Source organism: Cupressus sempervirens, chromosome 11, assembly GCF_028749045.1.
Source record: "Cupressus sempervirens isolate cs-2001-9-10 chromosome 11, ASM2874904v1, whole genome shotgun sequence".
NCBI lineage: Eukaryota > Viridiplantae > Streptophyta > Pinopsida > Cupressales > Cupressaceae > Cupressus > Cupressus sempervirens.
In genome coordinates this window covers 503,322,348-503,349,324 of record NC_143128.1, presented here as the reverse complement: position 1 = coordinate 503,349,324, position 26,977 = coordinate 503,322,348, and the positions used below count along the sequence as shown (strand labels likewise).

The window sequence follows — 26,977 nt, the reverse complement described above, 5'->3', positions numbered from 1 at the left end:
CAAGATGGTTTATGAAGATTGATTAAATTAATTAAAATATCTTAACTTTAAAATATAAATATAAAATTATAGTAAAAATAACGACTATTAGTCAAGAAAAATGTTTAATATTAATTTTTTTTCTCAAAATAAATTTTATTATCTAATAAATTTTTTTTAATAATTTAATTTAATCTAGACAATTACAATCAATTTGATTGAAATATATAAGAATAACCTCTAATAAAATTTAAAATAATATTTGTTTAACTTAAAATATTCATTATTTAAAAAATTGTTCCAAACAAAAGTATCACAATTCCAACCTACTTGAATATTATTAGATTTTGATTTGATGATTTTTTACAATTTATAAAATTATTATATCAAATAAAAGAAACTTAATTTTAATCAACTATAGAATAAATAATATTTATTTAAATTTTTAATTAAAATAAAATATTTGTTCTAAAAATTAAAATATTTCAAATATTATATAAATTTTTAATAATAATTAAAAAAAAATTACTACTAGTGAAAGACCACTTTCAATAAAAACATTAGACCTCATGTAACTTATCTTTTATTTATTATATGATTAGTAATAGAAATATTCTCAATCATTGAAAAGTAAATTTGATTTAAAAAAATGAAAAATAATATATTTTTCTTTAACTCATAAAAGATAAAATAACTACTTTATTGAAATTAATTTAATTGGAGTAAATAACAATCTCTAGGAAAGTTCTAAATACAAATTTAAATTAATTTATTATATTAATGATTTAAGGTGACTATTTAGAAGAGCATTTCAAATATTATTTCAATTAATACAAAAAAATTATAATTTCTAAAATAAAAAAGAATATACCTTTTATTGTTGGAAGTCATATATTTTCCATTTTATTTAGCAATATAAAGTCATATAAAAATGAATTTATTAGCAATATTTTCCATTTTTTAGCATATTTGATATCATTACACCACTTAAAAATTCACCTAGATAATATAATATATTTCAAAATGTTGAGAAAAAAATTCATCATCACGAAACATAATTCAAAACAAGTGCTCACATCTACTTGCCATTAAAGTGCAATGTACAAAATAGTATGTAGGACAATAGTTCGTTGTTAAAATACAATTGTTATAGTAAATTTGTAATAATCCAAACACAATAAAATTTGTAATACTTAAAGATAACGTAAACCAAAGATTAAAAAATAGGCGTGTAATCAAATTATTATTAGTATATTGTGTATTATATTATATTTTAGTACTATAAAGTTTCTTTCTATTAATTTAATATGTTTGTTTAATTTAAATTATTTATATTTTTTACTAACCACTAAAATGATAGTAAGCACTTAAATTGAGCTAACCTAATTTTAATATTAAAAATAATTATTTATATAGTTGTATATTAAAGTAATCTATAAATGATTTCATAAAAAGTAAAAAGCTTAATATTAATAAATTATATTAACTATTTGAAAATATAGGTGAAAATAAATCAATATGGGTGAGCCTCTGAAAAAAGGGGTCTTATAACACCTAATGAAATTAACCAATTACTATTGATAAATAATATATATAAAAGATATTAAAATAAAAAAATAATATAGTAATTTTATAAATATTTGATTATCTAAAAAATAGTTGGTTTTTATTGGTTGATTGATATTGAATTAAAGCAAAGTGAATGCAATAGTACTAGCCTACAAGAAGTACAATTGATTAAAAATTCTTACATAATTAAAATGTAAAAGTTAATCAAATCAACACGGTAGGTAGAAAACTTGGGAAGTTGAACTTGAAAAATACTTGGTATGAAAATCTGATAAATAGAGATAACTTGAGGTGTTGAAAATTATCTTTGTTGTGTAGCACTTTGGGACCACCCTAGCCATTATTGTTTCATGACAAAAAATTCCATAAATCATAGTAAAAATACATTGCACCCTTTAGTGATCTATGCAATTTTAGGCAATGATAAAATTCATAAAATACTTTATCGACTTATCCCTTTAACCTCTTACCTCTTTCACGTGCAAGTGCTAGTTATTATATATGCATACATTATGTATACATATTATTAGTAAACTTTTTAATAAAGTGGAAAGCATTTGAAAAATTGATGATACAAGAAAACAAGATGCATGAGATAAAATAGATGCAGGTGATAAAGGAGGTAACTTTGATATAATTAAAAAATATTTATTGATGTTGTAACCCTAAATGAGATAAAAATGAATGAGGCTACAATTTATGTATATGAAACCTACAAATAAATATATACAAAATAGTAAACATATAAATACAAAAAAACTTTATAGAGAATAGTAAACTACCTTGTTCACTGATTATAATCGATGCAAATACTTATAGGCACTGTAAAAGAGTAAATGTTTTAGATCCTAAGATTATGTAAACTTGATATAACACAAAATTTTCAAAATATTAATCCATTTCTTCAAATTAAAAAAAATTTAGATTAATGTACCAACCTTAACAATATCTTTTTGACGATGATGGTGCATAAAATCCTCCTTCGTCAATGGGCCCTTGGTCTACTGGTGAAGTTGAATGACTCACAAAGAGCCCATAAAGGATCAAGTCTTGCTGAGTGCAAGGCTCGAAGACATCATAAGGGATCAAATCTTGCTAAGTGCAAGGCTCGAAGACATCATAAGGGATGAGATCGAGATTGTGCGCTTAGCAAATTTGGTAGCGTGGATGCTCCTTAGTCCTTGGCTCTTAGCTAAAGAGATTTCAGGCATGCGTGTGTCCGTATCGGGTACCTACAACTTTTTTGTGGATGACCTCCATCCAAAAAAATAAAAATCCTCCATCCACCTCTAAGCCTTGCAAGAATATTCAGACAAAGCAAAGAGATAAGTAGTATTTGTGGTAATGAAATTGACGCTGGCAACTCCTTATATAAATTCATTCGAATGGGCAAGGTGATTGCATTCATTTTTGGTACTCAATTTTCAAATTTGAATGGTAGGAAACATTCAACCATTTCATATTTAATTTGGAAATATGCAACACAAACTGAATTCTTACTACTTGGAGATATTTAGTCGTTCCATACTTGCATATCCAATCAAATTTGGTCATTTCATTATAGAGAAGAATTAATGCATTTAAAAGTGCAAAGAAGTTTGAGAGAAAGTGAATATGATACTTCATAAAGTTATTTTATATTTTTTATATCGTCAAACAAGGGACTAATAACTCATTTGTATTTGCAATTTGAAATCTGTGTACTTTAGAACCACTTGGATAAAATGATTTTTATAAATATATACAATTTTTAATATAATAATAAAGTGCCAAAGATTTATAGTTAAATCGATTAAACGAATATAGTGAACATGATAATAGGAAGATATAATGCCATTTACCAAGATATTTGGAAACATATTTGGACTGCTGGTCACTCTAACGAAAATGAAGAATATTGGACTCCTATTTGCTGTGGGTCCCGTTCCCTAGAGGTTTTCCTTACAAGGCACAAATCCGCCATTTGGAGAGGTCCATTGACTTATCAAGAGGATCAGGGTGAAACAAAAGCCTCCCAAAAAATATCTGGACAGCGTCCTAATGCGGCAAATAAAAAAAATATTAAATAATTTATTCATCGCACAGGAATGCCTTTCCTCATCCAAAAATGGGCGCCGGGCCGGCAATTTAATTTAAAATTCTGTTTGCCAACAAATAATTCAACGCCACCGAAAAATCCAACAATCAGCGTTCTTCTACGCATCCATGAGACCGCATGATTAGGTTAGAACAAGCTTGCACATGGCCTTTGCGCTGGGTTCACTCTTTGCGAAGATAGGTGCAGGTGAAGCCAAATACACGAAACAACCAAAGCAACAGCAAAGCAAATAACACCCATATTTACAGCACTGTAAAAGGACATCCATATCGTAATAGGCCCATTAGATTCAACGCAAGGCCATGGCAGAGGGGCCTCTCAATTCATCTCACAGACTTGTTCGAGTTGTGTTCATAGTTAGTTCTAACAATGTCTACGGTGCCCCTGCTGGAAGTATATGGTAATGGAATAGAAACCAACGCAATACTGATCCAGCAAGTCAAAGAAGATGAAGATGATAATGATGTTACGACAGAAATAGCAGAAGTGGGTGATGGTCAGTCTTCTTGGTTGGTCATTAGGTGGGCACATAAGGGACTTGTGGAGCCGATTCTGGCCATTTGTAGAAGGTAAGAAGAATTCTCTTAATCAATTCTCAGCTCTCTTATTTTGACTTTTCCCCTCGTGTAGAGTAAATTCTGCTTTACCCAATTCAGATTTCTCTTGCCCAACATTTCGTATGAATTTGCAGTTCAGATTTCTCTTGCCCAACATTTCCTATGAGTTCGCAATTCAGATTTCTCTTGCCCAATATTTTTCCAATGAATTTCTTATTGATTGTCTTATTAGTCACATTTAATTGAGATATCCCATTATAACCACTTTTATTATGAATGCAGGAGACAACTTCTAACATTATGCTATATCGATCTGCATGAATGTAATTTTATTTTTATAGTAAAGATAGTTAGCACAATACATGATATATGCTTCATCAGTAGCAGTCTGTCCTAAGCAACTGTATCTAAACTATAAACAACCAAAAATAAACTACGTTAGCCTACCTAACAACATCATTGAAGGTCATAGATAATAAAAATAATAACATCGAGAGTTCATATTCAAACTAAGGAAGTTCGGCTCATCATGCATCCCATGGCCCTGTGATATTATTACTGCATTCGGCTCTATCAGTGTCAAACCTTCCAAAGAGGGATCTACATCAGGTGTAGCTGTATCATCCCATATGGTAGCATCAGGTACTTTAATTGCTTTGTTTTTAGCTTCAATATCCTCCTTGGTACTGCCTTTATCTTTCAGAAATGTCCTCCTTGGTAATGCCTTTATCTTTCAGAAATGTCTTCCTTGGTAATGCCTTTATCTTTCAGAAACTGGTTCAGCAGCTCTTTTTCTTTTGAATCCAACATGTCTTTATATGAATTGAAAAAGTGAACAGATCTAATGTTTGATTTATAAATCAGCAAGATACCTACTTGAGCCAGAACAGCTATCCTCCACACAAAATGCACCTTTGACCAAAATTGAAAATATCGAAAGCACAATAGATATTGCTGAAATTTTCAGCATTTGTTCTTCATGATCTGAATGTTTTGTAATCGAAAACAACAAAAAATTTGAGAAAAAATCACTGTGTTTTCGGAGATCTGAAGAAAAAATAAATTTGACTTTTGGTGCATTCTGTGTTGAGCATAGCTGACGCCAAATCATTAACCCGCTTTTAGGAATTTGCAGCACAGTGGAAACCTACACCATGATCATAAAATATTAAAATGTGTGAGTTTAAAGCTAAACTCAATAAGGCTACTCTTTTTGCCCTGAAGGACCTCTCTGTTCCTCCTTTTCCACAAAAACCATAAAACTTCACTAGAAAGAACAGACCAAAATTTGTTTAATCTTTCATCAAATAAATAAACATAACCTGCCAGGATTCAATCCCAGACAGACCTGGACGAGGGTTCCAATAAAGGGTTGCCAAGGAACAAGGACCAAACCAGTTTAGGAAAGGAGGCATTCAAAGAAAACATGTTCAATGGACTCAGTTACCAAACACAAGGCACAAGACAGGGGAGACAGACCCACTAATTTGGATGGGCCAGCCCACACCCACCCTTCGCTTGCTAGCCAATCTGGAATGATACAACCCATCCAATAACTGTGGATTTGTGAGGGGCCACTTTTGCCCCTGAGGCTGCACAAAAGAATTGCAGCCTATCCATTACATGTAATGCCATGTCGTCTGCAAATTGAGCACTAAGCAAACAAGCCTTAGTAGATAAACTTATACCTTTAATCGGGAGCTCCAAATCTGAACACATAAGAATATAGTATATAGTATATACTATAGAGCATCAGTTGCAATCACAAACAATGCAAGGGCAATTCGATACCCTTGTCTTATGGAGCACTGCAACTGAATTGGTTCTGATAGTTTCCCATTTACATCAATCACGATAGAGGAGTCTTTATAAAGAATTTTAATCCACCTGCAAAAATTTAGAGTGCACCCAAAGGCATGGAGCATCTCTGTCACAAAAGGCCATTCAATTGTCTTATGCGTTCTCAAAGTCCAACGTTATAATAGCGACATTCATACCATCTTCTTTGACCCTGTGCATAGCCTGCCAACTAGTAATCATATTTTTTAATATATATTTCCCCCTAATGAAACCAATTTGGGCAACACATATGCTTCCTTCAAGGTCCTAGTGATCCTTCTAGCAAGGGCTCTAGCAATGATTTTGTAAGAAAGATTGAGCCATGTAATTGGTGTCCAATTCTTCACCAGGGTCTTGTCTCCATCTTTTGGGATCAGTTTAATCACTCCCTTATTTACGTTCTTCCCGAGATGCCCTTGTGCAAAGGCATCATTGTATAGCTCTGCAAATTCTAGACTAGTCCATTCTGCATTCCTTTCATAAAATTCTGCTGGTCATCCATCTAGCCCTGGGGATTTCCCATTGAACACTGACCTAATTCTCATCAATTTCATTGACAGAATTTTTTTTATTAAGTCCCTTAGCCTCTTCTTTAGAGTTTTTTTGGGAATCATATTTAAACATTTATGCAGCTTCTCATTATTCTCTTCTTTATGTTCTGACGTAAAGAGATTCCACAGACCTGATTTCATCAGGATCATTGGACATCCCTCCATCAAGCTGAATCTTTTCAATCAATTCCCTTTTCTGTTTGTGTTTGATCAAATTAAATAAATAATTAGTTCCTTTATCACCTTCTCTCAGCCATGTAATTCTGACTCTAATTCTTTGCCCTTGGAACTTGAAGTTCTGGATCTTCCTAAGTTCCATCTGAATTTTACTCATTTCCACTTTCAATTCTCGATCCTGATCTCTGGTCTGTAAGTGACCTCTAATGTTATTAAGTCTGTTTTGTAGTTTATCTGTTAGCCTCAGATTTGTTTCTGTCTATAGCCATTTTCCTCCACAAGTCTCTTAGGGAGGCCCGTATTTCTATCGGCCTCATATCCTTGTTTTAAAATTTTGACAAGCATGTAGCCATTCTGATGGCCTCTCGTGTACCAGAATCCTTCAAGAGGGAGGTATTGAGTTTGAAGAAGTATTTATCTCTCCCTCTCTTTCTAACTTGCTGGATCATCTCAATATTGATGCCTGTGGAGATAGGGGAGTAATCATACATAATGGCTGGGTTTACTGTAATAGGATAGTTACCAATTTCATTCTCAGAATAAAAAAATAAGGGAGTCTGCACAAATCCTGTCAAGTCTGCAATAAATCCTTTTCTTGGTTGCTTGATTGTCGCACCAGGGGAACCAATGCCTGGTGAGAATTTGTTTTCTCTCTCAATAGGATCAACCAAATTCAGTCTCCTTTTGCATTTACACCAAAATAATTGTTCATTTCCTTTCCAAACAGGTTACTCCCTACAATTTTGTCTTCTCTGTTTTCAATCATATTAAAGTCTCCTGTGAGAATCCATTGACCTTTAGGGAGGGATGTAGCCAGTGAGTCCCAAAGCACTTCCCTTTCCCTGTATTCATTAGAGGCATAAATGCTAAATATACCAATATTTTTTCCTGGATGCTTTAGTATGACCCAACATACTCTGTTGCAGGGGGAACTTCCTGAAGACTCAATCTTATCAACCCATCTAGGCCAATCATCATAGAAGCTCCAACTTTTCCCCTGACATGACAGTAATGAAACATGGTGCCTGGTTCCAAATGAATTTAAGAGTGTTGGAGGCTTGAAACCCAACAATTTTTACCTCTTGGAGACTTATAATGTCTTTTTTTTTCTCAATTTTTTGCACCAGTCTCTGACGACATATTTCCTGTCACACATCTCTAACCTTCTAACATTCCAGCTTGTGATGTTCAATAACATGTTATTTTGATTTTTTTTTTGGGGGATTCTGGTTCTTATGAAGCTTATTAAAACTATCTGGTATGTCTTCCCCTTTTTTGGGAGGAATTTTTTCAAGGGTTTTGTTGGATGGGGACTCTCTATCCATAATCTCCTTTTTCTTCTTTCTATTCTTTTTAACCACCTCCTCAAATGGGACCAAACCACCAGGGTGATCGGTGGCTGTCATCTCAATTTCAGAGTTAGATTGCACAAGTTTTTTACCCTAGCCCTCATTACTAGGTTGTATGTTGGACTTGACACCACCAGGTAGCAGACCATTGTGGTGAGAGGGCAGTTGTCTCAGCTTCTTAAAACCTCTGCTCTGTCATTAATGGTAGCTAGAGCAAATTCCTGAGCATTCTTTTTCTTTACACTATCATCTCCATTAGTAACTGTTGGGTGAACCTTGCCAAGGGAGTTATTTTCAACCTCATTATTAGCAGGGATAACCTCCAATTCATCTTCAAACAGAGGATTAGGCAAGGAAATGTTATAAACTATAGGTTCTTCCTTCCTTTCACAACAAGACCTATCTCCTTCTCTTGTATTACAATCCGGACCTCTGTCATTTTGGGCTACAGTTTCTTGATTTACCGTTTCAGATGCATGAAGATTTTTCAAATTAGGATTTTCCCCATTTGGGGCACCTGTGGGTATTACCACGTTGAAGGTCCCATTTTGGGGCTTCTTTGAAAGTGAACAATCCCTTCTGGTATGCCCATTTCTTCTATAGTGAAAACAAGCATTAAGGTTCCCAAGCACAACCATATCCTAGAGAAGGGCCAGCATTCAGAAGAGGGAGGGTGACCCTTGGTTCCAATTCCAATAGGTTTCTCAATATGAGGCAAAGAGGACTGATACTCTATCGAGACCCTTTTAATCTGCAACCAACTCAGATAAGATTGGTAAACATTCCATAACCTTTTTTTCGAAACCTGTTCTTGTATGTTGTGATTTTTTAATACTACAACAAATAAACCTTTTTGCATCATTCTACAAGAGTTAACATAAATACCAAGTTTTTTGTCCCCAAACATTATTAAAAATCCAGTCATCAAAAAACTTCTTAGAAGGCAAAGAGTTAGAATCCATGCAAACAAAAGAGATAGCCATATTTCTTGACCTAGCTCGCTGGCTTCTAATTGTTTTCATCATATCATCATTCAAATTAACTGGGAGTACTTTAGGGCCGGAGACTTACCATTGTTTCTTCCTCTGGGGTCTCCATTTTTGACGAATCCTCCATCTTGTAGTCCATTTCCACTAGTCCTCAATAATCCTCCTAGTTCCACTCCTCCCTCTTCCATGATTCTTCCATGGAAAATTGTAAACGGTGAACACTTTAAATTTATCTTTTGCAAAAAGAACTGATTTATAAGATGGTTTCTGGATATTGCTTTCAATATTTTTGGTCTCATTTGTTTTAATTCCATCTTCTGCACTGTTATCCTCATTTCCCCAGTGATCATTAATATCTCCCATTTACCACCCACATATGAATTAATTAGAGTGTTGGGTCTCAAGTACCGAACCCAGGGCAAGTTGGGAAAAATTTGTATAGAATAGAGAAATCAAGCCAACACATGCGACAATTATATCAGCTAGATAAAGCACAAAAAAAATTAATTGACCAAAAGAAAAACAACAGAAGAGAGTACAAAGTGATGTGGCCGAGGAACAAAGAGTGCTAGGGCACAAAGGATACAGATACAGACGCCAAATCTGAGGAGCGTGAGGTATTGTATCACTTTCCTCATAGCACACCAATGCAGGAATGCACTTTTAGAAAAAAATGTTCATCTTTATGAACTGATTCTCAAAAACCTATCTTCTAGAGTTTGTGTAGTTTCATCTTTTGTTCTTGATTAGTGTTTCTTAAAAATCAAATTCTCAAAACTAAAGTACTTCAATGATTCACAGTGAAACATGGGGACGCTTCTCATCGCCTTAACCCATAAGTTTCTAGTACAGGGACAAGGATTTAGCGTCCCCCCACCACCTTTTTGCCGCCCACACATTGCTGGGACACACGGGGGATGGTGTGCCCAGTTGTACCTTGATTGTCTTGGGGATTTTTGCATGTCCCCCCCTGTAGCGGCACATAAAAAAGTAACTTTTAAATTTCTAATTTGTAATTCGATATGTAACGTTCTACTATTCAATGTTCAAGTACTTACTATTTGGCATTTGCTATTTTACTTCTTATTCTGTTATTTCAAGTACTATATGTATAAGATATAGTTTATACAATGCTACTCACTGCTGCCCCCCGGCGTCCCCAAACTGGACCCACTTGTCCCCTGTCCTGGAAACCTGTCTTGCCCTCCCTTTGTCCCACGGTACAGTCCCCTAGGGCCTGTGTTACATTGATTTTTCATTAGCAGAAGCTTACAAGAATAAGATTTAATTAGCTTGAATTGGACTTCCCTTAATTATCCATGACATCTCATCCTGATAAGAATCTGGTTATTACATTGATTTTTCATGAGCAGAAGCTTACAAGAACAGCGTTTAATTAGCTTGAATTGGACTTCCCTTAATAATCCAGTACATGTCATCCTGATAAGAATCTGGTTCAAGGTCACTTAGGAGTGGAATTTCCTCACACATCAAGCTTACTTAACAAGCTATACCATTTGCAAACAAATCTAGTTGCTTATCTGGTTGTTTCTGTGTATGTCTAGTTTTGAAATCTGTACGACTTAACAAAGTTGGGTTCCTTGTTTAGAAGATTTTTTCTATGCATTCGGTTTCCAAATATATTTCCTCATATTTGTTTGATGATTCTGATTTGTAGATTTCAGTTTCTCATAGAGTAAGTTACTAATTCAAATTTCAAATGCCTTTTTAAATTTGCCTATTATATTTGTATAGCTGTTACGTTAAAGGGAAATAGGTTCAAGTATGTATCTTATTTGAGTTACACATTGTGCAGATTTTTGTTTCCTTACATGTCTTTGGCTGGATCTATTGCTTTAATGGAATGTGCAAATTTATAAAATTGCTTTAGTGGTATTCAAGTGTAGTTCATGTCCAAATTTACAGCATTTCACTAAAACAGCTTGAATTTCTTGATAGTTCATGTTGGAGATTTTGTATGTTGAGAGGTGGTAGCCCAGGTTATGCCCAATGCTGTCAGGTCCACAAGTGGCTAGTGGCACAGATGGAACAGAATATTTGGCTGTCCTCCATATTGATTTGATAACCAATCTATCATCTTCTATCAATTGGGTACTGTGGTTATGTTGATTAGATCCTCCCAAAATCTCTATTGTATCTGATGGTTTTTATAGAGATTGTATTTCTTTACCATGGAACTCAAATTTGATGCCTACCCCACAATTCTGTCTAGTACAAAAGTTAATTTCAAATCTGACACGGAGAACCTCCTTTTTAGGTATGTTGGAGTTTTATCATTTGTAGGGTTTCTGTGGTTCTTCTTGTGGCTATTTCAACAATATGTGTGAAATAATGGTGTTTGATCACTTGGCTAGAGAGATTTAAGTTTGAGAGGGAGCAATGTCGTTTGAAGATGGGAAGTTAAGGTTCAATGGCCACAACTGCCGATCATGGAAAATGCAGATGGAGGATTATTTATCCACCAGCCATGTTAGATAAAGATCGGGATACTGTAGATAGAGAAAGCATTAGAGCTATTGGTTGCACTTGTCCCTGATTTGTAGCATTTAACATATTCAAAGAAACAACAAGTGCTGATTTGATGAGTATATTGGATAAGCTCTATGAAAAGCCATTAGAGTTGAGCAAGATATTATTAATGAAGCATTTGTTTAATATGAAAATGGTTTGAGTTGGTTGTGTAGCAAACCATTTAAATGAATTTAATACACTATCAGTCAGATGTCTTTTGTAAAAGTAAATTTTGATGAAGAGGTTTGAGCTCTCCTAATTTTGTGTTGTTTGCCAAGAAGCTGGAATAGCTTGGTTATGGCAGTTAGTAATTCTGTTTCTGGTTTAAATACATTGAAATTTGATGGTGTTGTTGGTTTAATTCTAAGTGAGGAAATGCGAAGGAAGAGCACAGCTGAGACTTCAACAGTGGATCATGTTTTGAATGTAGAAGATAGGCGAAGATTAAAAGAAAGAGGTAAGAGTCCAAGATGTCGTAGGAAATCATGAGGTAAACCAGAATCCAAGTCTGGAGGTAGAGATATTGGTTGTTGGTATTATGGCAAGCAATGCCATATCAAAAAGAATTTTCTCATCCTATAAGAAAACTGAGAATTAGTCAAAAAAAGATGAAGTCATTGTAGTATACCTAGAAGATTTAGGTGCTCTTATTCTTACTACAAAAGAAACTACAACCGATGTTTGAATGTTTGATTTGCAAGCATCTTTTGATGCCACTCTGTGCAAAGAATTTTCCAAAACCCTACAAATTGATGCCTTCTGTAAGGTTTTTATTGGAAATAAAAAATCTTGTGATGTTATTGACAAAGGTGATATTTTATTAACACTAACAAATGAAAACAGCTGGCTGTTATGGGAAGTTAGATATGTTCCTTAGTTCAAACAATTTTTTGTTTTGGTGTGACAATTGCATTCTCAAGGACGTGAAGTCACTTTTGAATCCAATTGATAAGATAAGATAAATTTATTAATGTCCAACAAAAGACCAACAAGTGGGTCCAAGGGACTACAAAAACCCGACCAAAGAAAAACCAATAGGAGTGCCATCGATGTCCAGGGAAAGGAACAATAACAAGAACAATAAAAGACAAAATGAGGAATCAAAAGGAGAAAGTGAACCGCCACACTAGCTGCCCCGAACAACCGCGAAGAAGTCCATAACCGAAGGATAGGCCTTAGGATAAGAAGAGATCCCAGGCCGTCGCTAAGAACCCTTGGGAGAGGGTGTGGAAGAGGGCTGCAATTGTAAGGAGGAAATACAGGGACGCACAAGTCAGGGAGTCTCTAAAGGAGGATTGAGAGGCTGCTTGGTTCCTTGCATTGGGGAAACCACCGTAAAGAATGATGTGATGAGCTGGTCGAGGTGTGGTCACATGTGGAAATGCTTCTGTAAAGTTTGGTCCTAGAGTCTCAGAGCCTCTTGAAGATAGAGAGTAAGGCACCTCTAGTCTGTTTATTCAAAGAAGGATGGGAGAGACCATCTCTCTCTGAACAAGTAGTAGAACCTCCCTTTGAACTCGTAGTATATGGGGCAACATAAAATGAAATTAGTCTCTGTCTTAGCCACCACCATATCACAAAACTAGTAGATCCTATCATCCCTCGGTAAGTAATGGTCAAATTGAATGCAGAGCCTGTAAGATCCAACCCTAAAGGAGCCAAGAGAGATATGGAGTACATATGACCAACTACTGGAAAGATAGGAGGGGCAAACAATGTGTCGGTGTTTTGAAATATTACAGTTTCAAATTGCCTCGATGAGAATAGAATACATCTAGGGGCAACTACTTCCCATTTTCAACAAACCCTTTCAGACATTGGGCCAACTATAAGGCTAGACCCTTCTACTTCAGGCTTCGCAAAACCTAGGCGGGTGGACCTTAGATTCGTTTATATGGTACAATTGCTAAAACATACACTTGAATCTAACAAAGCAGATAAAGCCCTTAATCTTCTAATACTTATGCAAAGATCCCAGACATGAAATAGCTAATGACATGACCTAAGAAATTGATAAGCTAAGTGAGGGCATATATTTTTGAAATGCTTGAGGGCATAGAAATTGGGAACGTGTAGAGTGTATGTTGTGGTGCTCCTCTCCAAACTTGGACCCGATGGAGTCCTTTCCAAAAAGTCTCAAGAAAGAGTCTTCCATGGAGTGTTCGCTACGGGGTAATCTCTGCTTCATTCTTAGCTGCTTTGTCTAGAGAGACATACATTTTCCGGCTAGGAAACCCCTATGTTACACTTTGCGGCAGATTACCTAGAAAGGAATCTAACAATGCACGTATCCCCTTTTTTGTTAATTTCAACAAAAATAAATACATTACTCTTCGCCATAAATTTGCGCTCATTGTCAAAACCACAAGTCACTAAGCCTCAATCTATTGAAGATGTGGCTCATTCCGATTCATGGGAAATCAAATAATAAGGCAAGAAGAACGCTTCCTCTGCTTTGTTTGTGAGTACATCCTCTCGAAGCAACTCTCTATCTCCTCCATAAAGAAATTGTTCGGCCACTTTGCTTGGATTTCGTCGTTCTCTAACTTTACCTGTTGACATGGAGTCCCTCTAATTAGTCAATTGGTCTTTTGAATTAGCTGGATGAAAATTCTACAATAATCCAAGCATGAAAAAACAAGTTGTACACATTGGGATATATAACAAATTGTAACCACGTTGACTTCTTAAACACACGTTTAATCCATTCCATATTTCAACACCTTGATGAGATCAGTTGGGCCCCAAAGTGGGTCCAGCTAAAAAATATTTCGTTTTCAAATGACTGAATTGCCAAACTGATCTATTGAACACCTGACTTTGATTGAAATCAATCTGCATCATTGGTTCAACTTCGAAAACTCATTTTCACCTCTTTTTGCAAATTGTCGACTTCGTGCCAAGGGGTCCTTTGACTGGCCTTAAAAACTGACAAAATCACCTAACTGAGCTCTAAAATCAGACACACTGATTCTCTGTTCCACATTCTTGCACCCTGAATCTCGTCTCATGACGAATTCTCAGTCAAAAGATATTGACCATCAAAGTTTCCTTCTTAGAACTGCCTGCAAGCAAACATGTCAGAAAACAATAAATCGCGTTCGGATTGGGCTTCAAAAACAGGTCAAACTGACACTTGCGGGAACGGAAATTGGGGCATTGGTTCACTATCATGAGGACAATATAAATATGTGGTTTGGGCTCATGATGAATAACTGGGCGTATTTTGGCAAGTGGTCAAAATGGGCTACTCAAAATTGCAGAGTTGAGAACAATGGCAGAAAAGCGATTTTTGCAAATGGAAAGGACCTAGGAAAGTGTGTTGACGGATTTGTCAAGACTTGCAAATTGACACACTTAAAGTATTTTTAGAGTAGAATGCAACGGTGCAATCCATTCGATCTTACCTATTATGGATTCAGAGTTATGACATCACGAACAAGGGTACTGATCAATCTGCACTTTGACACTAGTAAAACTTTACAAGCTGCAAATGGAATCACATTCAAAAACTGATCAAATGGATTCGTCATAAGTTCAAAATTGAAACATAACAAGTCTCTGACCTCTAGAACGCAATGCAAAAGGAATTTTCTCATTTTGGTCAATTGGGTCAAAGTTATAACTGGTCAAACAGAGCCTCCCAAAATTCTGAACAATAAGCATCAGCATGACAACAATAAACAATTGACTTTGAGGGATTCAAAACCTAGTCAAAACATGTCGAAACAACTTGAAATCTGAAACATAGGTTCTCTAATATGGATATAAAACACTCCCAAAGTGACAAGTCATGAAACATTACTCGGTGCGAGATATTTAAATACAAACAAGGCCTCCTGTCGCTGTTTGACACGGGCAAAAATGCAGATTTGGACATTGCTCAAAATGGAATTTCACAGAATGACTCAGAATGGCAATTTATCTTCATGGAACGCATGGATATGTTGAATGCAAAGTGTTAGAAACATTAAACAACTCTTAGGCCTTTAATGGACAGCTAGGTACACATGCCTTAAAAAGTGCTTATAGGGCTTGATTTTTAAAATGGTACTCAAAATCAAGGCTTCAATTTTGAGTCCCAACACAATGATCCCATCTTGAATATCCAAAAAGTGCTCCACATTGAAGGCCATTCTCGAACTCAAATCGCTTGGGGGTTGACCCAAGTAGTGAGGATGTATTGTTTGTAAATATCTATCCTAATATGTTTGTTCAACTCTTGACAGGGAGGCAACAAATAAGCCAGGACATCAAAAGAGTATTGATAAGGAGGAAGGTAGTTGATGTCAATCTAGACAGACCCCAGAAGAGCCGAAGCTTGAGCAAACCAACAACTAGACCTCCATGTGGGGTCTGAATGAGCAATATTCATTGAGGAACAATAGGCAAGGTAGAATATCTATGGTGACACTCCAAGGAACCTGCGAAACATCGTAGGCTATTTAGGAACCAAACTATGTCAAAGATAGTATCAAGTCTGAAAGGATGGACCCCAAACTCTGCTTGGACAATCCTATGCAGAATAGTTTGCCAATAACAAATAATGTAGCAAAGAAATGGTGTCCTAACTCACTCTATTGAGGCCTAATCAAATTCCAACAAGGAGGTCCCCCCACACCACAGAGTCATAGAATACCATCGGTCTATTCAAAGTGTTCATAAGACTCAACTTGGGTGCTACGTCCTGAAAGTGATACCTGAAACATTGTCTCTCAACAAGGGCCAAAAAAACCATACCCTTTACTAATGTAGAGATGGAGCACTGATCTCATACTGAAACAAAAGCTAGAGAACTTGACCCCCAAATGCTTGTAGGACGATGAAATCTCAATCTTAGTATCCTGGAAGAAGAAATGGAGGTGAGAAGTCTTGAGACAATTGAAGATCATCACCTTGGTCTCCTCTAGGTCCACTGTTAACTTTCGTGAGTTGTAGAAAGAAGCAAGGCCATCAAAAAGTCTTTGCAACTCCTCTGAGGAGGAGACCAAGAGGACCACATTATTCGCAAATAGGAAAATAAAAATCAAGACCTAAAGCAAGGAGCAGTTGTCCCCCAGAAGGGAGTGTGCCTGAAGGTAACCTTCCAATTGATCAATGTAAAGTCCAAAAAGTGTGGGGGAAAGAGGGCAGCCCTATTTTTTCCCAATGGTGCTCTGAATGAACTTAGAAAGTTGTCTTGATGCTCCCCACCACCTACTCATAGGCTCAAGTGTCTTAGTAATCCCAATATCTTGAAGCCTCTGGAACAACTTCATCTTGGGAACATAATCAAATGCCTTGCAAAAATCCACAAAGAAACAATAAACCATTGAGGAGCGATGCTACACTTACTCAAAATCACCCTAAGAGTCATGATGTGGTTCAAGGTTTGAAAATCCAGATGGAACCGAGCTTGTCCTCTAGCCTAAATTTGTCTCCGATCCAATTCTTGAGAGTGAATGGTGTGTAGAACTCTGGTGTAAAGTTTGGAGAACGTGTGCCTAATCATGATGGTCCTATAGTTGTTGGGATCCAGTGTAGGTCCAACTTTGTGAATCCATTGGATAATGTGTCGAGACCAAGAGGAGGGGAATCCAGTGCAAACCACTTTATTAAACAACTTTGAGAGGAAGGAACCCAACACCTTGATGTCATACTTGAAGAGTTCTGCCTAGAACCCTTCCTTGTTTGCTGCTCTACTACTATTTAGGCACCTAACCGCCTCACTAATGCTGCTGATCGTAAGAAGATGGTAGTGGGAGGGAAGGGTGTTAACAATGGAAGATTGCCCCGAAAAAAAACAAAATAAGCCTTGGTAATTGCTTGGGCCAGAAAATTAGGCATCTTGTATGTAGTAGAGTCACACTGAATAGGGAGTTGTTCATCCCATGTTGGCTCTTTCATTACCTATGCAATCTCTATTATTGTATGAGGCCTTGGCTGCTTGGAAGAGGGTTTTCGAGCAATTTGAGAGCAAAAAGATTAATGCTAATGAGTTGGAGCAAGCTTTCATGGAGCCTTCTTTAGCACGTTGGAATCTAATAAAAGCCCAACAACATGTGGTAGTGACATGGAGTATTTGCAACATATGCGAGAAATAGAAGGCACTTCGAAAACTGAGGAAAATTCACTTGGTTATCTAGTAGAGGAGGTTATTGTTGTCCAAAATGTTGGAAAGAGCATTAAATAGTTTAATTAGATGAATTACTTGAGCTTGGTATAAGAAATTAATGAAGCCTTTGGTGAAGAATTTGTACAGAAGAATGTTGTCAAGAAGGGTGCATTGATAACCACATTGGAAAATTGGGTTGCTGAGTTGAAGGCAACTGCAAGCAATGACAATAACATGGTGGTGCTAGGGTGTCACTCTATGGGTGAATTTGTGCCTAGTGCAAATGACACAAAACTTTGTGAGCTTTTCAAGCTGTGGGGGAGTGTACATTCTATCAAAGCGTAGGGACATGATCTTGTGTGATTTTCATGGCTACGGGTTGTTTTGTTTATTATGCATATGTCAATTTATCACTTATGAAGAGGCTTCTAGGATTTTAGAGGTGCTCAATGGGAAGCCAATTCAAATAATATTTTCACATTGAGATTCTAGCATTCGCAAAAGTGGAATTGCAAACTTATTTATCAAAAAATTAGATAAACGGATGGATAACAAAGCCCTTCATGAGACATTCTTAGTATTTCATCCAATTTTATCATGTGAAGTTGCAATTGATATGTCAAGGCAATCCAAAGGGAATGGATTTGTTTAAAATAAGCAAGAGGAAGGCACACAAAATGTGATAGACAAGTTGAATGTCATGCTAAAGAAGGACCAATGTTTTGTAATGTATATGTTAAAAAATTAGTTGAGCCAGTCATAGATGAGGAAATTGAGAAGATGGTTCACGATGCTGAGAGGTTCAAATCAAAGAAGTGGGCCAAGTCATTATCCCTTACTAACATCTAAATCCAATATGCCAGTTAACACTCAAGAAATTGATGTAACGTATATCCATCAAGGCAAGTTTGTAGTTAACCAGATTGTTAAAGGATTGAATTTCATCAATAGGATCACTAGGGAAGAAGTTGAGATTAGTTTAGAAAGTATTGAAGAGTCAAAGGAAACAATGCTTGGATCTAATGAACATGTTTTACTCCTTGAAGCCTGAAGTGTCTCTTGACGATTAAAATAATTAAATGAAATGATATATTTTTTCTATTGTTCAAGTTGATAGAGGTAATGTCTCAAATGATAGAGGGACTACAACATCATATTCTAATCCTCACTTAACATTTGAATCATCTAGTGATGATGAATTTGTGCATATTGTTGTGTTTAGTGGAGGTGTGGGTACATCAGCTTAGTGTACTAAATTTACCACAATTAAAAATGATAAACAACCACTAGGATTTATTAACTCCAACATAGTTTGTAGAAGACTCATCCAAAGTGTTCTTGAACAAAATTTGGAGAAGCTTAAGTCTTGTATAACTTTGTGTAAGTTTGTTTTCAAACTAACATTAAGAGTGGAAATGAGGATATCTCTATTTGTGGCTGGTCGGGTTGGACTTCAATTGGGAGAACGTTGAGAATGTGAAATCCAAGAGTCTTTTGACCATTCATTTCCTCCTATTTATTTCCTTGTTGTCTCATCATATTCGAAGAATTAAACATTTGTATAATAAAAATGTGTGTAGATTATGTTGTGTATGTGAGAAACATTGAATAAAGATTTGCCCCATCTCAAAGTGGATGTGACCATATTGGTGAATCACTATAAATTTGTGTTTTGTGTATTGGCAAAACATCAAATATCATCCTCTCAATGCATACATAGAGGCCCTCCATGACCTCTCCATTAGGATCTGAGAATAAATAATCACACTTTAAGAAAAATAGAAAGTGAAATCAAGTCTTAGTACACAACCCAAAAAAACAAAGTGAATTGAAGTCTTAGTAAAATTTGAAGAAGAATCATAGTACCTGAAATGGGGGTTGAGGAAGTAGCCTGCTGCTTGAATGGGTTTGTGGAGCTGATTGTTCCACCTCCTACCAATAATTTTCCAAATGGGATCAAATTTGAGTCTATCCCCCATGCAGTAATTTCCAAAAGACTCTTTGACCCTATCCATAGCCTCATAAAGACATCCCATTGGGGTTTGTTCCCCATCAACTAAGTGCAAAACTCTAACCAGGGATTCATACATCTACAAATGAAATTTGGAAAATACAAATTAGTTTACAATAAGATTTTTTAATGAAGTTATTAATGTAGTTACAAATTAATAGTAAGAGACTTGAATCAATAATAATTAAAAAATTAATGTTTTGAATTTACCTTCTCAATCTTAGGAAAACCGCTGTGAACCTTGTGACAATGGGTCTCACCAAATCTAGAACCCAAGGGTGATTATAGATTACTTGGTGATTTGCCTTGCATCTTCCACAACTGGAGTCACCCAATCAAGTTTTCCAAGAGAAGGTCAAGGATATGTTTTGCACAAGGTGACCAAAAATGAGTGGTGTGCCTCTCTTGAAGGATTCTACCTAGTATATAAGTAAAAATTCAATAATTAGTCTCCAACTTGTTAATGTTTTGTAGCTTTAGTCGGATAAACCTATGAATAATTATATATGAGATATATACCAATTTGTTAATATATTAATTATGTAATTATGAATAGACATGTCCCTTCATGGGACATGTCTTTTCATAGCCTTATTCCCAATATAAATACAAGGGACATGTCTCTTCATAGCCTTATTCCCAATATAAATACAAGGGAGATTGCTGCATTTAAAAAATATATAGATATCACAGGTAGTATTATTTCATTTGCAGCAATCTTATGATTTTAATACAACTTTTCATATTTTACATCAACGATAGATTAAATAATATCACTTATTAATATTCAATGATAATCATATGCAACATAAAAAATTAAATTTACCTGCTACCACATAGGTTGCCCCATTATCAGTGATGATTTGGACCACATTCTGACACCATTCTCCAACATCAATGCCAATGTGTGCATTTTTCACCTTATTGGAGCCATCAATAGATTTCCAAAACACTACATCATCGCAAGCAACCAAAAAACTAATAATAGTTCTATTCTTCCCATCTGTCCACACATCAAATAAGAATGGTGCAATCATATTTCCTCCCCTCTTTTTTTGGCTCTTCCACCAATGCTCTTGCTTTATCAACCACATTTACAAGCAACCTACAAAATCAAAGTGAAATCGAGTCTTAGCACACAATTTTGATTTAATAAATACGAAATGACAATTAAAATATAAAATGAACTCGGTGGACTTCGATTATTTACTAAGCTTCCACTCAAATCCTTGCGAGAAGGGGCTTTCTAGACTTTTCCCGAAATTGTCATTGTGTTCACCAAATTCAGCTAATAGGGACTATCAACCACACTCATTGGGATATTGTTGAAAAATAAAAAATCTGCACATGCAATATCAGTTTTTTAATGCACCTTGTTGTTCCATCTGGTGGCCTCTAAAAATGGTTGTGCTTTAGGTGGTTTCCTGGGCACAAAATAACTGTCTAATGAAGAACTAGGTACTCTACAGAGGAAGTGAAAGTGGAAGTGGTAAAAAGAGACTCTATTTGCATATCTGTGGGCCACGAAGAGAGCCCACTATGTTCTCAAGTGCCACCTCTTCTTCAACCTCAATAGGAGCACCTTGAGTTTCAGCTATGGCTGCCCTCCTAGCTAATCTAACCCTCTCCCTATTCATTTTTTTCTCCTCCCCGGTTGCAAATAGGGCATTAATAAATCTTTTTATTTTTTCTTTTGCTTTGTCACATGGATTTGAATCATGTTTTCTAATGCTTGCAAGGTGGTATGTGAGGTGGTTTATGCCTCTTCAAATTTCTCTTTTACATCTTATGCATATCACCCTCCTAGGCTCATCTGAAGCTTCATAGGCATACCTCCATGCCTTATCTCTTGCATTTTTTGGCCGGGTGCCTATATATCCAGAAGGGCATGGTGTTAGTGGCCACACTTCCTCAGAATTTGCTATGTTTATATAATGGTTAAATGCTGCCCTACACATGAAAAATTAAAACATAAATTAAAAGAAAAAAAAAAAAGAGTCAAACGAAGTTAAAAATAGAAACTTTCAAACGAAGTTAAAAATAGAAACTATGTAAATTAGTTTGATTATTTTTTGACATTATTCAAAATTAAACAATAACTAGTAACTACACAAATTGCTAGGTTTTTTATTTTGAAAAAAAAAACTACATATTCTTAAAAAAACAGTGATAGATTCAAAAAACCTTGTCAAAAATAGTGTTGAATTGTCTTCAAATGATTCAAAATCATTTCTAACTACATAGGAATGAATTTGAATTCATTTACATGCAACAAACAAAGAATAGAATGTTTCTAAAAAAACATAAAGACAAACTCTGCAAAATTACTTGGGAATGGGATTTTTCTTGCAAAACCAGTTGAGGTCTGCCTTAAATCCACTTGAATTCGCCTTCAATAGCTTGCAATCAGCCAGCAAGGGCTTTGGAAACCTTTTTGCTCATCTACACAAACTCCAAATCGCAGCAATTAACAAGTGGCATAAGAAAAGTGCCGTTTTTACTTTCTAAAAATTGGGAATTAGTCGGCAATTTTTCCATCTATGGTTGAGATTGATTAATGATGGACAGTTGAGATTAGGATCTTGAGTGATCCATGTGATTGAGTGTCTCATTAGATGGAATCCTCTTGTTTGTCCTTTTGTGGTTCGTTTGGATAATAGGACAATCAATTTATTCACATTAATTAATATCTATAGCCATATGTATTTTTGAGTTTGATTTGATTAAAGAGCTAGGATAATTAATTAAGGAATGATATTTGACCATTGATGATTAATGAATTTTGTAACAGAATTGAACCAATCCAATTACACAATTATGCTTGAGATTAGCTTGATTTCATATTGTTTGATCACCTGGTTGAGATTTAGAGCAATTGGTTTAGTTAGACCATTATTATTAGATGATTACAGATTTAAGATAATTGTAATCTTATTTTGGGTTTCTTGTGTCTATATGACAGGGGTATAAGACCAAAGCAATTGGCTACTTCAGCAGCTCTAGGAATTACTTTGGGAATCTTTCCTGTTTATGGTAAGTTTGTAAGTCCCAATTATTGTAAAACTTAGTTTTGGCATGGGTTTCTGTTCACTGAAGTAAGGTTACTTTCAAAGTAATTTTAATGTTCTCAACCTAGCAAAGGTTAAAGCGCTTGGATTCCGGTGTTCTGCACTCGCAAGTTTAAAATTTATGGTACTCAGAATTCCATGAGTGGATACTAACATAATTTTTATTGTTCAAAATGCAAGATTCTAAGCTACTTGGAGATTAGATGCATCTTGTTAATTGGTTCCATTTCTGATTCTTAATGGAGTTTGCAAATTATTTCTTTGACCTTTTGCTGGCATTTTTGAACCAATAGCTTCTGGTTTAGATTGTGTATGAGTTTTTTAACATCAACGTTTTGGATCACACTCTGTGGTCCATCATCAACTCATTATTTTATGCCTCTCATTCACTTGCATCCTCATGATCACAGAGTGTGATCTGAAATGTTGATGTTAAAAAACTTATACACGATCTAAACCAGAAACTATTGGTTCAAAATTCTAATGGATTGTGGAAAATTGATAACACTGATTTTGCTGGCATCTTGTCTGTTTTCACATCAATAATTGATTGTATTAACCTTGAAAAAATATAGTGCACATATGCACATATTATATCCAATATATACACTAAGTATTCTGAAATGTTTGCCTAGAACGATGCTAAAGATAATTTGTTGTGGTAAGTCGGTAAACTGTTATTTGCACAAAAGTATGCTTTAACAATACATTTTTGGTCATAATCAGCTTTTGTAACATGTTATTACCAGTTTCAATTCGATGGCAACATTAACGACAGCAACTTACAGAGCTACTAACCGTTTGCAGAAAATTAACACTCACACAACATTCTCAAAACAACAAAATCAAAAAACAAAATCCGAGAGATCATCTTATTGCAGCAATATAAATGAAGATGATTACAAAGATTCGATTGCAAATTTATACTGACTTTAACAAGTAAAAATTTTCCCAGAGCATTCCCTGCACCGCCGAGTCCCTTCTGCCTTTCCCTTCCTCCTGCCAGACTCCCCACAAGAAGCCAAAACTGAGCAACAAGAATTGAAAACCTAACAAGGAAAACAAATTTAAAAAAGACCGATGCTCCTGCATCACAATTCCTAGCCGCTCTTGCAACTCTACTTGGCGTTTATCTCTTAACTACTCTGCGAACTTTTCAGCCTGATCCAGGAATATAGTTGAGGCCCGAGGAAAATATTTATTCATAATTCTTGCACATATATTTTGCCTGGAATTTCTCATGTTATATGTACTTTTAATTTCTTGGAGAATCATAAAGTGATCTTTCCTTTCCTTCTTAATTCTACTTTTAAGAAATCATACCTGTAATTGGCGTTCCAATCAATGGACTCATCCTGTGGATTACATACATATTTCAGGCTACGAACTCATGAATGGTACAAATATGTTCATGCTCTGAAATTCTGAATGAGTGGGTCAACGTTTCTACTATTTGTGTAGGAAAGATTGTTTTCATTCGTATTCCGGCCGGCCCACTGTGGATTTTATCTTTGTTAAATTGTAGTCGGTTGGTCTAGTTCTTGCACTACATCGTGCTTTAGATTTATAAAATACATCAGTCGTGTTCCTATTTAGTAGTGTCTTTTGCGTTGAAAGCTTTGAGATTTGATAAAAATTGGGCTATTCTTTCTGCAGGGGTGACTGCTGTACTCTCTGCTGTAGCGGGCACATTGCTTAGATCTAGATGTAATTTACCTACAATCATGTTGGCAAATCTTGTTGCTACTCCAGTGCAAATTGGGTATGACATTAGCTTTCAAACTGTTCTGTAATTTAATTTGTGGGCATAGTTATTTTTTCCGCTCCAATTTAGTCTTAACTTTTTATTCAAAGGCTTTCATGTTTTTGTGTTAGATTAACTGTTCCATTTCTACTCCTCGGAGAGTGGGTATCTGGGGGTCAACATTTCATACTTACACCCAACGCTTTGTGGATGGCCATTACTGGGAAAGCTCCAGTTACTGTACTCCTTGGACTTTTACATGCTGTAGGCATTGGTTCCTTTATCTATTATTGCAGAGTTCTTTAAAATGAAGACACCGTTAAAATGATTATTTGCTCTTTCAACATTTTCTTATTCATGATATACAATATTGTGTGTTTGGCAGCTCATAGGATGGGCCATCTTGGCTATTCCTATTTTTGGAGGTCTCTATGTTATCTTTTATCCTCTGTTTTGGGGCCTGACTCAGAGATTTGCTGGAAATCAATTGGTTCATTCTACTACTCCCATTTCTCGTCATTTTCAGGTTTGTTCTGCAAAAGACCCGGAAATTTAATCTCACCATGCCTGAAGTCTCAAACTATCTTCAGATTGTACAATAATGGTAATGTATTTCGAGCTTCCATTTTTTTAATCCCTAAGATGAGGTGTCATCATCCTGGGAAACCTTTCTATTGTGAACTTGAAACACCTTATTTTGCTGGCTTATTTCATTGTAGTGTATAATCTATGAAGTATAAGGTAAATATTTTTAAGCCTATGAGATTAAGTGTCATCTTCACCAGTATTGTGAACTTCAGACACCATATTTTGCTGGTTTATTTCGTTGTATAATATAATCCACAAGGTATAAGATAAATACAATATGCACATACTCAATTTTGCCAAGCTGTCAATTTGGTTGCAATGTCATAAAAAAAGCTGTCCAAGTTAAGTCCAGAAATCATCAAACATCCTTATAGCGCTTGGGATCCGTGATGTTTTAGCTTTGGTGTCTTGGAATCGTTGTTGAATGCTGCAAAATTTGAGGTTTTGTATAGCAGGGCATGTAGAGCTATGCCAATACTACATTTATGTAGCATCCATCTATGACACTTAAAATATCCCCCTGCAATTATAATTATAGAAATAAAGCCTAGTTTTTGGTAATAATTACATTATTGATGTGCCAAACCTTTTAGTTCTATTGAAGTTATGATAGATGAGAGTATTAGATTGATTTTGACATTTACAAAGGAATAATATATTTTAATAAAAGTAATAATTAAATTTGGGAAAGTTCTTTGTGAGTTTTTATTGAAATAAGATACACTAGCACTTACATCTTTGAAGGATGCAAGGTTTATGCCGATAGTTTTATAATATAAAATGATGTCACTGTAGTGCTGGCATGGAAAGTTTTCTCATAACATTTTGTTTTCACATTAAAACATTGGCAAAATAGTTTTTATGTATATTGTTTTCTCTTGATTGGTACCCATGGAATACACCCTGTTAGACTTTTCCTTCATTGAGGTTCATCTTTTCTTTTCAAGAATTTATCTTCTTTGAAAGTTTTGCTAGCATCTTTTCACCCTTTTTCATCCACAATGAACTTTATAAACTCTTGGTTATAATGTGATGTGATTTTATTAGCCTCCGCCAAAAGAATGGTTGCAACATCAATATTGACATTGTTACTAATGAGTAAAAATAATTGTAGTGGATTCCATCGTGAAATGAGATATGGAGTGTGAGAATATTTGACGTATGAAAATCATAGATTTGGGATACTTGCCTTTGAAGTGGTGCAGATGAATGTTATTTTGAGTCACCATGGAGGATACATAAATCTCACAATGGTCTGCCCCAAGTTCCATCTTCTGTCATTTTTTATTGTATTCTTCAAACATCATTTTTTCTTCGTAAGAAAGTAAATGTTCAAATGCTAAATGATGCTCTATAGTGTACTCCACTAACATGACATGATACTCTAATTGTTGGTTTTGGTCACCTTCAAATTGATCTACTAGGGCTCTGAAAAAACTCATTTTCTACTTCATCCAGCAGGACACTTAATTGAGATTGCTCAAGTTTTCTTTTTTGGTGGGTATTTGAGGTTGAGGATGAGATGGTTATGTTAAAGGAGTTCTTTAACACACAATTCATATGTAGTTTGAGCTCTATAGTGTTCACGTGCATGTTCAGTTAAGTTGAGGCATTGTCACATTCAGTATCCCTGTCCTGAGCTTTTATGATATTGTCATGCCCAAAAGTTTAGGGCAAAAACACAAACACATTTTTTTCTTCCTTTTCAATCTTAAGGAGTCACAAATTGATATATGCATGTTGAAACTAGGTTGTTGAATAGTTAGGTATACATGGTGCATCTTCTTAGGATATTCGACTAATGGTTATGTTGATTAGCATATGTTATGCAA

General features: G+C 35.3%; 1 protein-coding gene across 1 annotated transcript; it reads left to right on the top strand.

The window, feature by feature from the left end:
- Positions 1–3,627: 3,627 nt before the first annotated feature.
- LOC149530575 (uncharacterized) lies at positions 3,628–25,320 on the top strand. Its single transcript, XM_089810024.1, has 5 exons — positions 3,628–4,215; positions 22,708–22,778; positions 24,470–24,575; positions 24,689–24,821; positions 24,943–25,320. Exons 1-5 carry the CDS (start codon positions 4,016–4,018, stop codon positions 25,111–25,113), a joined length of 681 nt encoding a protein of 226 aa, XP_089666150.1. The 5' UTR covers positions 3,628–4,015; the 3' UTR covers positions 25,114–25,320.
- Positions 25,321–26,977: the final 1,657 nt, after the last annotated feature.